At 43.2% G+C, this 14,855-nt stretch overlaps 1 protein-coding gene across 20 annotated transcripts in view; it reads right to left on the reverse strand.

Moving 5' to 3' along the window:
• WWOX (WW domain containing oxidoreductase) overlaps window positions 1-14,855 on the reverse strand; it is a 918,690-nt gene that overhangs the window by 603,931 nt on the left and 299,904 nt on the right. The window contains exon 9 of one of the 20 annotated variants that reach the window (XM_081513857.1): window positions 2,877-3,866. The exons of the other annotated variants lie outside the window; for them this stretch is intronic. Coding sequence (XP_081369983.1) covers window positions 3,606-3,866 — 261 coding nt within the window. The 3' untranslated portion in view covers window positions 2,877-3,605. Of the gene's footprint in view, window positions 1-2,876; window positions 3,867-14,855 lie in introns of those variants that run through there. 20 annotated transcript variants of the gene reach the window in all.

The raw sequence follows: 14,855 nt of genomic DNA on the forward strand, positions 1-14,855 counted from the left end.
TCCAAATAAAGAAGCACTGCTCTATCCCCTGCACGCCCAGCCAAGGGCAGGAGGAGCCTTTCAAGGCTCCCACAAGCACGCTGCCCAGGCCTCAGGGAAACACCCAGCCGTCGCACAGCTCAGAAACAGCCTGTGACCACAGCCAACAACAGTCAGAGGAAGAAAGGGCCCATCCCCACCCACTCTAGAGACCCCCTTTCTTCCTCGGGAGCCGGGCACACATGGAAGTGTGGTTCTTGGATAGAAATACTGCTTGGCTCCCTCCTGGCTAGCTCCCTGGGCAGCAACTGACCTGGTTGACATAAGGATGCCTTATTTCCAAGTCTAGCGTTCTGGGAGGGCTGGCTGTCTCTGGAAGCCAGAGAAAGAGAGGGCTAAATACAATGGGAGCATCTCTATTTTTCCTTTCCCGTCCTTGTAAGTGGTTAAGAGCTGTGGCTCTGGAATAGTGATTCTCAATCCCAGGGGAAGTGTATCTGTCAATATTTGGATACAGTTTTTATTATCCCTTCTCAGGTATAAAGGTTGCTACGGCATTCAGTGGGCCTAAGTCAGGGATGCTGCTAAATATCCTACAATGCGCAGGACAGAGTCCCGCAGTAAGGAATGATCCCATGCCCAATGTCAACAGTTCTGGGTTAAGAAACCCTGGGTTAGAAGGAACAACTACAAAAAGTCCCCAACAGACAACTGGAGGAGTCATGACTTTTTGACTTCAAAAACCTCAGTGTAGGCAGCCCTGATGTTATAACGACAGGCAAGCATGTCACTTCAGTGAGTGACTCCCTTCAAACGTGGGGGCCGATCCTAATGTGTCTCATTAGTCCGAATCAGTCGATGGGACGCGGAAATGTGGAAACAATTCCCAGAAGCTCAATTCTGCTGATGCATCTGTTTCCCACCCACCCCCCCCAACAGGGGGAGAAAATAACCAAATCCTTACTTTAGTCATTCAGGGAAACCTAGCACCTGTCTATATCAACATGCTGGGGATGAAAAAAAAAAACCTGAAAAAAAAAGAGATAAATTATTTATCCAGCATAAATATTAAAGAAAATTGCAAAACAGAGTCTGGTGTCACCATGCTGCTGTTACAAAATCATCTCGTTATAGCTTCTGGCAAAATGCTGTTGTCCTTAATATCAGTACAACAGAATTGTCTGGGATGTACCAGCCGGGGTGCGTGTGTCTGCTTGCTGTCGAGGACACTTAGCAGCCTGACAACCGGCTCATCACGCCCCAGCAAAAAACTGCATAGGGATTGCCTGTTAGGAGGGAGCCTGAGGTAGGAATAGACCGTGAGCTTCATCTGAACACAGGATGCAACTGGAGACTGGCAGTCCACCAAACACACACAGGGGTATGGCTGCAGCCTGCTCTGACCCACTCGAGGCAGCCAAGTTTCTAAGACTTCCACAGGCTCTTTGTTGGATACACCCATTGTTAAGCTTTAAATTATGTCAACTGTCACTTAAACAAGCTATACAATAAAAAAGTAAGAGAGACTCAAAATCCAATACATCTGAATAATTTTAGTATGTTTATACTAAAAATTCAGTGTAATATTTAGTATGCTCATAGTTTTAGCATATTGTCTATATTCTTGAGGTTGTTTGCATATCTGTATAATGTGTCTGTACAGTGGAATTATCTATACACGTATTTATATATACAATACATATGTTAGTCACTCAGTCATGTCTTGACTCTTTGTGACCCCATGGACTGTAGCCCACCAGGCTCCTCTGTCCATGAGATTCTCCAGGCAAGAATACTGGAGTCGGTAGCCATTCCTTCCTCCAGGGGATCTTCCTGACCCAGGGATCAAATCTAGGTCTCCTGCATTGTAGGTAGATTCTTTACTGCCTGAACCACCAGTTTTAACATATATGAAATGATATGGGACTGCACATCCCATTTTTTGCTAAAAAAACTTAAATTTCTTTTTACTAAATTTACTAAAATTTTTACATAATTTTTAGTATGCTAATAATGTTAACATATTATCTATGCTCTTGAGGTAATGTATGTGTATTTACACTGTATATAGTAGAAATTTTACATAAATATATATGTGTGTATGATATAAATATATAGTAATCTATTTTAAATATATATAAAATGGTATGGGACCACACATTCTATCCTAGCTCTGTTTCCTAACTTCCTGTTGGCCATGGTGTGAGTCTTTATCCTGCAGTAATCAGCAAACATTAAAAATCAGGGCTGGCTGCCTTCCCCAAGAGCTGAATGATAAACATTCACCAGCACACCACCCTCCCCAACACACACACACACACACACACACACACACACACACTGGGACGGTAACGGCAGGCACCAAGGGATTTTGTTTCTGAACAAAATATCCACTATTTCAAGTTTAGCAAACTCTTTATGGTAGCTATACGAGCTCCCAGGTCACTAAGAAGTTTAATACATCTGTAGGATGAAAATTAAACACTGTAAATAACATATCTGCTGAGACTCCCTGGCCGGCCTGTTGGGCCTTTATGGAGACGAGATCCACGCAGACACTCTGAACACGGTTGGTGAGATGAGCTCGGGGACGAGTTGACAGAGGAAAGCAGGTTTGCGCTCCGTTGTGGATGGAGGGAGTCCCGCGCTGGGGAGAGGGCGCCTCGGAGAAGCCACCCCGGCGATCTGCGCTTTAACTGGAGCCAGCATCCCAGGCAAGGGGCGTCCCCATGTTAGCAGCACAATTGCTCACTTGTGAGCAGACGTCTTCCCGTGACGGGCAACGGGCATTCAGGGCAGCTGAATAAACGCACACTCCCCGCACCATCACCCCAGAACACAGGGTGGATGAATTTAGCAGGCTGTTGACTAGTTTGGGGCGGGTGGTGAAGTAGAAAAGACATCCAATGAGGCGTGAGCTTCCTGGCAAACACAGTGGTGGGGAGGAAGGACTTGGGGCCCCAGGGAGGATTAAGTGGAAAGACTGAGGGATCCTGAGCTCCAAGAAGAACCTCGAAAAGGCCCTTCCCCGAGGAGTCTGAAATCGCCGCACTGGGTAGGCCGGATGCAAAATCATCATCTGACATCCCCTTTGACTATTCTAGTTTTTCCCTGGTGGCTCAGATGGTAAAGGATCCTCCTGCAATGCGGGAGACTCAGGTTCGACCTCTGGGTGGGTAAGACCCCCTGGAGAAGGGAATGGCAACCCACTCCAGTATTCCTGGAGAATCCCATAGATAGAAGAGCCTCGTCAATGGGCTTGCAAAGCGTAAGACATGACTGAGCAACTAACACTTTCATTTTCAACTGTTTTAACTGAAATGTAGTTTGATCACAGGTGCAAACCCCGGGGAGGTTGTGAGTGAGGTGAATGGGGACCGGGGGACAAGGGAGCTCTGTACTCGCCGCTCAGGTTTGCTGTGAGCCTAAACCTACTCTTGTAAGTTGTTCATTAATGAAAAATAAAAGTGCATGTAGCCGTCTGTCCTGTGTGCGACTGAGCTGTTTCTTGTTCGCCAAGGGAAGGTCTTCACACGCTGGCCCCAGGGTGCTCCGTGGGGCAGGCTGGGCTCCCAGGCAGACTCACCCGGCGGGCGGCACTGCCCATCTGCACTGGTCTGTCGGCCTCACTGGCTGTCGCAGTGAGAGTGCCTTCCCTGGTGCATGAACTTCGCAGTTGATGGCCACCACTGAAAACCCAGTGGAGAGGCCCCCAGGCCCCACCATGAGGCAGCTTTCAGAGAAATGGAGGCAAAGACAACATTCCTCCCCATTCTCCTCCCTCTGGCCCCAGTCACCTTCCAGAACCATGACGCTGGAACAGCTTTGGAAAAACTCCATCCCTTCTTTGACGCGGACAGAATTAGCTCCACTTCCTGTATTTCACTCTGGAGGTAGGGGGAGAAACAGTTATCTGTGTTACCTGGGAAAGAGGTAGCAATCTGCTCAGTGAGTCCAACCTTTAAAGCCCTGCGTCTGCTCAACTGCTACACACAAACACTCTTGCTTTCCACCTCGATAATTATTAAATTCTAATGTAAAGCCCAACTTCTGCTTAAGTATGCGTGATTATTAGACTACAAGTCAATTGTGGATAACACGCAGATATAAATGCAGCTAATAAGTCTTACTGTAATGATTAATCAATTTATGAATACATTATTTAAACTAATAGCTCAGGTAGGGTATCTTAAACAAGTTACAGAGTACATCGACCAATTCAAATACCAGCTGCCAGATCAATAGGAAACTGTAAGTAAACTCTGGGGAATAGGTATACTTGCAAAAAAAAAAAAAAAAAAAAAGTCCACGAACAAAAGGGATTTGGATGAAGGAGATCTACAATTTCCATTTTGAAGACAAATGTAGAGCACTGTAATATATGCCAAAGCTTAAAGGGAAAGGGGGGAAAAAGTGCATTGCTGCAAACTGGGCTCTTTTCGCATCCTGTGCAGTAATAATAATTAAGGGCACGTCATACAAATGTCCCATTTACATAAACTCTTGCATACTTTTGCAAATGGACTGCATATTAAAGTTAATTTTGAGTCCTTAAAAAAACAATGCATTGGGTTCATTTAGTGGCAAGTTACCACATTACCAATGTATCCATAAAACGTCCCCTTAATAGAAAAGAAAAAGTCCATCTAAAAGCTGAGATTTGCAATTTTCCTGAAAAGGGGCCCATGTTCCAGCTGAGGCACCAGGAGACACTTGCCCTGTTAGAGGCACAGAGGATCCCCCCTGGTTAACCACAGGTAGATGGAGTTGTGAGCCAAGCAAACTCTCGACTTTTAGCTCTCTCCTCTGCCAATGTTGCTATTGTTGTTGTTGTTTTAATTAAGGCTAATTATGTGATTTAATAAATAAACCAAAAGGGCCTTGATTTCCAAAGGTGTGATATTCTATCACAGCTTCAACTGATGCTGCATTTTAAAAAATTAATTAGTATCTTGTGAGATCGGCCACACATTATTGAGTAAGTAACAGCAGCTAAGTGAAGCAGATGAAATATTGGTAAGCGATGCAGCCCACAGTATAAGTATGTGAAGGGGGTCAGAGGTTAATCCCTATTGATTTTCCAAGTCTGCGTACAGCACCGCTGGGAGAGGCCAGTTCTGTTGGCAATCAGCTAGCACAAATACATTATAAATCTTACTGTCCACCTTCACTGATCAGTGTCACTTACTTCCTTCACTAAAGACCATTAAGAAACTACTGGAAAAAAAAAAAAAAACTACCCAGATGCAGGCAGAAAGGAAAGCATTTTCAAAGTCTCCCTTGTCAGAGAGTGCTTTTGGAGATGGAGGACTTGCCTGAAAACAGAGGTACGCTTCCTGGGGTCCGGTATCACTCACTGAAGGTGACAGGCATGAACACAAGAGTATTTTTCAAGTGTCTTCAAAGCCAAAGAAAAAATGAGAGAAGGAGCTTTCATATCAGAGTGCATGAAAAAAACAAAATAAAATGGAGTCAAACACAGTCACTGACGCGGATGAGCAGCATCTCCAACTTGGCTCTGAGAATATTTGGCCTCGGCAAAACCTTGAAGCTAGTGAAGAGTAAGCTTCAAGGCCCCTCACAACCAGGGGCTCCTTCCAAGATTCTGTACCAAATGTTTTCAGTTCAGTTCAGTTCAGTCGCTCAGTCGTGTCCGACTCTTTGCAACCCCATGAACCGCAGCACGCCAGGCCTCCCTGTCCATCACCAACTCCCGGAGTTTACTCAAACTCATGTCTATTGAGTCGGTGATGCCATCCAACCATCTCATCCTCTGTCGTCCCCTTCTCCTCCTGCCCTCAATCTTTCCCAGCATCAGGGTCTTTTCCAATGAGTCAGCTCTTCACATCAGGTGGCCAAAGTATTGGAGTTTCAGCTTCAACATCAGTCCTTCCAATGAACACCCAGGACTGATCTCCTTTAGGATGGACTGGTTGGATCTCCTTGCAGTCCAAGGGGCTCTCAAGAGTCTTCTCCATCACCACAGTTCAAAAGCATCGATTCTTCGGCACTCAGCTTTCTTTATGGTCCAACTCTCACGTCCATACATGACCACTGGAAAAATCATAGCCTTGACTAGACGGACCTTTGTTGGCAAAGCAATGTCTCTGCTTTTTAATATGCTGTCTAGGTTGCTCATACCTTTTCTTCCAAGGAGTAAGTGTCTTTTAAATGTTTTACTCTCATCTAAACATTTTACTCTCAGGCCCTCAGTGGCTACCATTCTTTTTTTTTTTTTTTAAAGATTATTTATTTATTTGGCTGCATGGAGTCTTAGTTGCAGCATGTGGGCTCTAGTTTCCTGACAAGGGATCGAACCCCGGCCCCCTGCATTGGGAGCTCGGAGGCTTAGCTACCAGGCCACTAGGGAAGTCCCAAGTGGCTACCATTCTTGACAAGATGTTCCAGAAGGTAAACTGGTTCTCTGCAAATCGACTGTCCTCTACAAGATGGAGTTCGATTCTGTAATCCATCCCTTTGCCTCAAAGAAGATAACACTGCTTCTATGAGCTCAGGCGAGGCTGCTTCTGGGCTCTGAAGCCAAGAGAACCAGCCCCTTTGCCCGGGGTTCTCTTGTCTCTCAGATGCTCAGCTTTCTTTGCTGTTGCCTGCACTGTCTGAGGAAGGGGCAGTGATCGGGGCACCACTGCGTCAGCATTACTGGAGGCCTCTAAATCAGTGCACGGTGGTCTGTTCCTAGTTGGTTTGGCTCTAGAAACTCTAAAGCCTGCCTCTGACCACTGCCCAAGCTCCCAGGCCAGATATTTATGTTGCTTTATTTGCTGCCCTGGCCCCTGCCCTCACCATGCGAAGGACTGCCCGCTCTCTACAAATGGACTTCTATGTCAACTCTCCCAATGGCCACACTGTTCTTTGGGGCCCCCAGACCATTGCCAATCTATTCTGGAGACTGGGATGTATCTTATCTCTGTTCTTACTATTTAAAGTATCTTCTTTTACATGATGATGCCACAAAGAGACTTCATTCTGAAACCGTACTCTTCACAGTACCCAGTAACATGGCATTTACCACTGACAGTACTAGTTTTCTAAAAATTCCAAATAAACCAGTCATAAGTAAAAAAAAGAAAAAACAAATTCAACATCATGATGAATTTTATAACCCATAGCTAAGTGAACCCAAGACTGAGTTAGGTCTCTATAACTCAAGGCTGAGTTAGGTTCAAGTCATTGGAAAATGTCTTTCATTTTCCCACTAAGTAGTGAGACTCCTGAGGGCAATGATTGATCCAAATTCAAATTCATATCTATAATGTCCGAAGCAATGCCTGACCCGTAGGAGATACTCAGTACATCCTGGGTGGGTGGGTGGATGGATAGACAGATGGAGTTCTACGGTGGTGGACTGTGTGTTAGTCCAGAAAGAACCGAAACAATTCCAAAGCTCTGAAAACAATTCCAAAGCTCTGAAACAATCCCAAGACACTTTCTCCTTTCTTTTCCCAACACTCTTACCATATGGAAAATAAACAGAGCATCGCTAAACCCTACTTATGTTGTAAGGAGGCTGGATATCTAACTGCGTGACTCCTACGGCCATGAAACGATGCTCCATTGATCCTAACAGACAAGTGACTTCTACAGAATGACAAAGTGGGAGGGAAAACAGAGGCCAGGATGGAAACATCGAAACCAAATGAAATACTGGAAATAAGTTAATGAAATTACATTACAGATTCAGCTTACCCAGAAAGTGCTTGGCCAAGGGAAGGAGAGAGGGGGAGGAGAAAAAAAAAAAACAACAGCCCACCAGCACAACCAGCTGTCTAGTTTGAACTGCTAGATTGCTGAGTATGCACTCTATGCATATTCATAAGTACCACAGGAAGTGCAACACCTCTGGAACCTGCCTTAAAACTCTTCCCCACCAGCTAGTGCCATGGACCGGTAACTCAACAGCCCCCTTGTGGCCCAAAGAAAGGAGGCAGCATCCCAGGATGCGAAGGCTCTTCCTGGGGAGGGGGAGGGTACGGGTGTGGGGGGGCGGGTACACAGCCCTGCGAGAGGAGGGGGACGCTGCTCAACCACTTGTAACAGTGGTAGACGGGGCCGCATTTCATGAATGGCAGGTGACGCAACATTATCAACATCTTTTCCGTTTCAGAGTCCCAAATACACTGGGCTGTTCAAACTAACACGTCCTTATAGAAGAAACAGATCAAATGAGCTCAGTATTTCCATTTAAAAATATCATTTAAGGGAATTTTAAGCTGTCTGAGAAGATGGATACACTGTGTTTGTTTTCTACATTAATGAGCTATAAAAAGAATGGAATAGGCCATAAATACAGCATTTTGTAACAGCCTTTACTAAAAATGCTACTACTTGTGTTCATCATTTATATCCTTGTATACAACCTCAAAATTGATTACATTTTAAACCAAACATAACTTGCTGTGTTTTTCATTTTCTGCTGTACTACGAACATTTTTATAACTCAGTTAATATATTCCATATTTTGTGTTCTTATTGATTATGAATATTTCTTTAGGGGATTTTATTGCTTTTAAAATAACAAATGTTGGGTATTAAAAAATAGAAAAACCTATTGCAGCTTTTCTATTTTCCTTTCCCCTAGCAATTCTGATATATACATTTAAGCATGAACATAACCAGAATATCTTTCTCTGTATCTTTTATACTTCCTCACATTAAAATTAAAAACCTGCTAATATAGTGCATAGTAAAAGAATCAGATTTTTCAAAGGAAACCCACCATTTTAATGTGTTTGACTTGAATTCATAATCCATTCCTTCTACAATTAAAAAGTGAAAGTACCAAGAGATTATCCTCACGTAACATGATGGTTTTACATCAAGTATATATTATCTTTCCTAATTGCCATTTCAGTTTATAGGCTACAATATGATTTATATATATGATATGATTTCACTATTAATTATCAAATTGAAAAAAATAAAATCTCACATTATAAATTCTCTCCTGGAAATTAGTTTTATTATTTTTTCCATAATCCTATCACACAAGCTATAAGTGCATTGCGGCATGAACACTTTAATTTTTCCAGTTAGTTTTAAGCAAGCCCAGAGGTGAGGTTTAATAAGGATCAATGGCACTTTATCTGGGACAGGGCCTCTTCACAGCATGCAAATTACACAGTAACACTTAAAAAAAGAAATAGATTTAATTAAAAAAAAAAAAGTAGAACCACAGGCTCTGGAAATTCAATTAAAGGATTTATGCAAAGGTTTGCTAGGTTTTTATATGCAGTTACTGCTTACATAATGAGCTTTTCATATTAAAAATCAATAGGTAATCTAGACTAGAAGATCATCCCCTTAAATACATTTTTGAAATCAATTTGAAAAATAGTCCATCAACTGCTGTGACTACTCTTGCTGCTTCGATTACACTAAAAGCAATATTTAGATTGTAAGACGTGCTATGGAATATCTATGCTTGGATATTGCTTTCAAGGGCTCTCATCCTTCTGAGTGCCTGAGATGATCACCTAGTAATTCAAGATTGTGTTAAATGTATAAATAATTTATTTAATTATGAGCAAAAAGCCCACAGGCACAACCCCACTGTATCTGTAAGGGTTAAATGAAAGGAGGAGAAAGACAAAAGGCAGAGCTGAAGGAGGAAGAGAGGAAAGGAGGAAAGAGAAGAGAAGGAAGGGAAGGAGGGAGAGAAGAGAGCAAGGGAGAAAAAGAAAAGAGCAGAACAACCTGTTCTAAATTAGTCTTTGCTATCTCAACTGCCTATTGTGTGTTGGCTCCTCAGCACAGCGAGATAGGCGTTTCACTTTAAAACTCATTTAGAATTTCAAGGAAGGAAGCAATTAGCTAGCTCTAACTTAAGCAGACCTTCCATCCTCCATGATAATGGGAGACAGGTCTTGAAATGAAAACGAAAGCCAAAGCTCCAATTCTATCCACTGAGTGCCCAGCCAAAATCTGTCTGGCTTTGGCAATGCTGCACAGGTTTCCATGGATCATTCTTGGCAAGCTGGAAAATGATTCTCATGGGGGTGTGGAGCGGTGGGAAGGGAGAAGGAAGGAAAGAACCTAGGGAGGTCCGACTCTGAACTCCTCCACTTGTATAATAAAGAACCATTCTTTCTTTTGTTTTAAAAGTTCTTGTTTCTAAAAAGGTATGGTCAGTACTTGGAGTTCATCAGGACGGAAATCAGGCCTCAGGTTATCTTTGACCCAAGTCAGCCTTGTAAAAGCGAGTCTAAGCATTACAAAGGATTCATTAATAATAAAGCTGCACCTTTCTCTTCTTCTGCAAAATTCTGGGAAGAAATAAGCAAAATTACTGATGAACCCAAATTTACACATCTACCCAAAGGTCCTATTCCCTGCAAAGGTAATACTTTTAGAAGATGCTGAGACAGCCGGGCCAGGTAACCAAAGACAGCCCTGCTCTCACTATACAGAGCAGAGGGGATAAGGACAGGAGGAAGAACAGGATGAAGAGGCACCTTCGATTGTCTGAGACACTGGGGACATTTACACCGCACTTTCTAATGCAGGATCCTGCATGTAAGCCTATCACAGGCTGGCCTTTCTTTCAGATATGCCTACAGATGAGCTGAAGGTTTTAAGGCCAGAGGAACCAGCATTTGCTTTATGGGTATGAGTATGGGGGTGTGTGGGTGTGGGTGTGGGTGTGTGTGTCCCCCAGGACATAGCACTGCCACTCATGTCAGTGACTACAAGGATGAATCCAGGAGAGCTAGCCACGTTCAAATATATGTCTGTACACACAAGTATCCTGTCTTTGAAATCTTTTAAGAAAAACACAACAAGCAGGAGTGGTACCGTGAAACTGTGGCGCTCCTTGAAAGAAGCCAGTCACAAAGGACCGCGTGTTGTTGGATCCCATTTATATGAAATGTCCAGGAGAGGCCAGCAGGTGGAGACAGAAAGTAGACTCATGGTTGCCAGAGACCAGCGGGTGCCTGAGGTTGGGAGGCGATGGCTGGAAGGGTATGGGCGTTCTTTTTGGTGTAACAGTATGTCCTAAAATTTACTGTGATGACACATGTACAGTCCTGTGAATGGTCACTAGGTTGTGTGCTTTAAATGAGTGGACCGCAAGGTCTGTGAGTTTCATCTCAATAGAGCTATTATAGAAAAATAAGGTGTGGCTATGGACTGTAGTCTGAATAGTAGTAGCTTTAAGAAAAAGAAAACAAGAAAATCTGCAAAGGAAGCAATGAAATTGGGGAAAAAAAAAAAAAAAAAAGACTTCATTTTCCACTTGCGCCAATCGGGCAAATAAAATACTGAAGCCTGTTCCTTCTCTGAAACATACTTTCTGTGACAATGAGTTTACAGATGTGCAAACATAACCAAGGTGCTGAAATCAAAATAACTAGAACCCTCTGTCACAAAGAAGGAGAGCTTCGGCGTAAAGTGTCCCATGGCCTGGGTTAGTATGATCAAAATGTCAAACATGAAGCCGTTTTGTAACAAGGTGCGAGGTGGTAGTAATGGAAGTTTGAACAATGTTAACACTTAAAATTTCAGCAGAACCATTTCAATCCATAAATGCATAAAAGTCATTTTACAGTGTGCTTAACAGTCAAGACCAAGAGCTGTTATAAAAGAAGACGCCCTCAATGTCACTTCATTTTCTTTTATTCTTATTATCACATTTAAATCTCTCTGTAAAAGCGGTCTTGATAGGTAACTTTATTACACATTTCAAGACTATTCATTCCGAACAGAACTTCCTCCAAGGAATTAACAGATAAAGAGAGACCACTTTCCCCTCATCATCCCTAAATTATACTGTAACTACAGAGCCGCAGAGTGGCCGCGTGAGTGTGACAAGGACTTGGCCTACTACACCACACGATGGCTCAATAAATGTAGAGGTGACTCTTTTTGGTGGGCTTCAAAGGTCCTTAGCTAACTCCTTCCTGGTTATTTGCAAGGACCTGGGAGTAAAGAGTGGGGTAGACAGGGAAGGTCAGAGTCAGGACTTGGTGAAGAGAAAGAATTCCTAAAAGCAGGTATGGGATCCATATCGGCATGGAGGCAAGTCTGATCTTTCCTCATTTCACCGGGAGAAGAGGGGCAACAATCCCGCTCCACTGCCTCTGCTCACAGGAAAAGACATCTCCTAAAACAAGATCAACAGGACTTCTATGCTGGTCCAGTGGTTAAGAATCCACCTGCTGATACAGGGGACACAGGTTGGATCCTTGGTCTGGGAAGATCCCACATGCTGAGAAGCAATTAAGCCCGTGTGCCAGGATAACTGAAGCCCACACTCTACGAGCCTACGCTCTGCAACAAGGGAAGCTGCTGCAGTGAGAATCCCTCACTCCACAATTAGAGAATCCCCGTGCGCAGCAACAAAGACCCAGCACAGCCATACGTAAATAAATTTTTAAAAAATATTAGCAAACTTTATAAAGGGGCAGTTAGTAGATATTTTCAGCTTCACAGACCATATCTTATCGGTTAAAACTACTCAACTCTGCCATGGTCATGCTATAGCAGCCACCAACAACATACATGTGGGTGATCAAGGCAGTCTTTTCACTAAAACTTTATTTAAGGACAATCAAATACAAATATCAAATAGTTTTCATGCATCATGAAACACTTTTTCTTTTGATATCTTTCCAGATATTTAAAAATGTGAAAACAGGATGCACAAAAAGAGGTCAGATTCAGCCCAAGGAATACCGTTTGCGGTCTCCTATGGTAAACAAGTCCAGCTGGCAAAGAGGCAGACCAGTAATCCCATCCTGACTTGGGCTTCATTTGACAGCAGCTCTATCTGGTAACAGGATGGTGTGGTTTGCTTCCAGGCAGCACACCTTGCTGGCACACATCCTCCACTGTGGGCACTTCACAGAAGAGCGAGAGAACTTAGTTGCTGTGTACTGAGATTTAAATTCTAAACTTTTTGAATTTCCTCCCTAAGAAGTAATTACAAAGGCCTCAGTGTTCTCTACAATTTAAAAATGAACAGAGGCTTCCAGAACTAAGAGTTCTGAAATATTCAATAGTGGAAATATGATGGCCTTGGCTCATGAGAAATGAGGCTGACTACATTCCCTCTGGTCCTACTTAGGAACTCCATTGTTAATGGAGCAGGTTATGAACACAGTATGCAGCCAATTCTTTGCATTTGGGCTTCTACCTGGCTGGGGTTTTAATATGAAATATATACAGAGACTTATATTTACAGTGTTATTTTTCCCTCATTTGCCTTTGATTTTTCACCAACCTCTTGACCACTGTAAGCACAATATTTGTACATTGTCACCATAGTAACTAATTAGAATAATCGAAGGAATGACTTGAGTGAATAAAGTGAAAAGTATAAACTGTTCTATTTCTAAAGAATCATATTTGCAGTATTCCAAGTACATGTAGAATCAGAAGCTAGTAACAATTATCTGGGGTACGTTTGGTGAAAAGGGAAAAAAGTTGGAAACTGATACATTAAAAAGCTAAAATATTTTAAATGAATATTTAATAAGTCATACACCTACCTCAGGATGATACTGACACTATTCCTTGGCATGAAAAAATCCTTATTATTAATATTATTATAATTATTTTAAGAGTGACTGAAACTATAGCCTAATTCAGCTCAAATGACTTTGAGGTACTAATATTTGTATATATTTATCTTCTAATCAATGTGGCCCAAATAAAGATTTTTAAAAACCAGGAGGCAATGACCATAATGTATCTCAGTCTGAAGACAAAGTCACAGGGACAACAGTACGGGAAAAGCTGGAAGTTCAGGCATGATGCCGAGTTCTGAGGTCACCATAACCCACCCACACCACCGCAACACAAATGTGCTGGGGAGACATATCCGAACGGTGGAGAAAGCCTTCCTGTGTTAAAACTGGTAACCTTCTAGAAACGCTGCACTGCAGTGGTCTTCTACGAAGTAAAACATAATTATTATTTTCAAAGAGATAAATGGGGTGAAGGATGACCATGGCATTCTTGCCCTGAACGATTATCCTAAAACTGTCTAAAACCTGCACACCATATTTGCATCCATATGCTTATTGGTGGCTCATTAACGGGAAAGAAAAGGAAAACCAGATCTTGGATGAAGACACTCGCCTGTCAGGCAGCTGCTAACTCGGCTCCCACAATGAGGGGGCCGTTGTCTCTGCCATTCTTTTGACTTTTGAGCCTTGCTTGTTGCTTCATGATGGCAAGAAGGATGCTGGCATCACATCTTCCTTCAGAATCAGGAGGAGGAGCAGGGGAAAACACCAGCAACGCCCTGCCTTTTCCTCTGAAAGCAAAGCATCCCTGGGAAGGCCTGCTACAGACTTCTGCCTTGACTTGTCAGCCAGAACTGTCACATGGCCATGCTCAGCTGCTAAGGAAGCCATGGAGGTGAGCGAACCATCACCTTCTCCAGTCTCCAGAGGAAAGGCAGACACTTGGCATAGCAGACGGTAAGAATGGAGCCATGCTTCCCCAAGAGACAGAGACTGTGGAGGGCAGGGAGCATGGCTAATTATCGCCGGCTCTCTCCAGAGTCAGACATGAAGAACATTGGCATGTAAGTAGAAACTGAGAATCCAGAGTGATTTAAAGCAGACAATAGGGGCAAAGGCGTGCAACTGGTTCCTCTTCTTCCCCAGGACACAGCTGGGCTACATTTCCTAGGCTGTTACCTTCCATAGATAGGCACCACGCCCAGGCCACCATGCATGGAGTCCCGTGGTCTTGCCTATTCCACCAGCTTGTTGTAGACAATCAAGGTGGCCTTGGAAGCCAGGTGTGAAAGATGACTGAACTGTGGCATGGAAAGAGTCTGGGTCCCCGAGAAATCACTTGGAAGAAAGCTGCCTGCTAATCCCAACAGCCACTTTGGACTTTATATA

This window comes from Giraffa tippelskirchi, chromosome 7, assembly GCF_054371585.1.
Source record: "Giraffa tippelskirchi isolate mGirTip1 chromosome 7, T2T-mGirTip1v1.2.pri, whole genome shotgun sequence".
Classification (NCBI taxonomy): domain Eukaryota; kingdom Metazoa; phylum Chordata; class Mammalia; order Artiodactyla; family Giraffidae; genus Giraffa; species Giraffa tippelskirchi.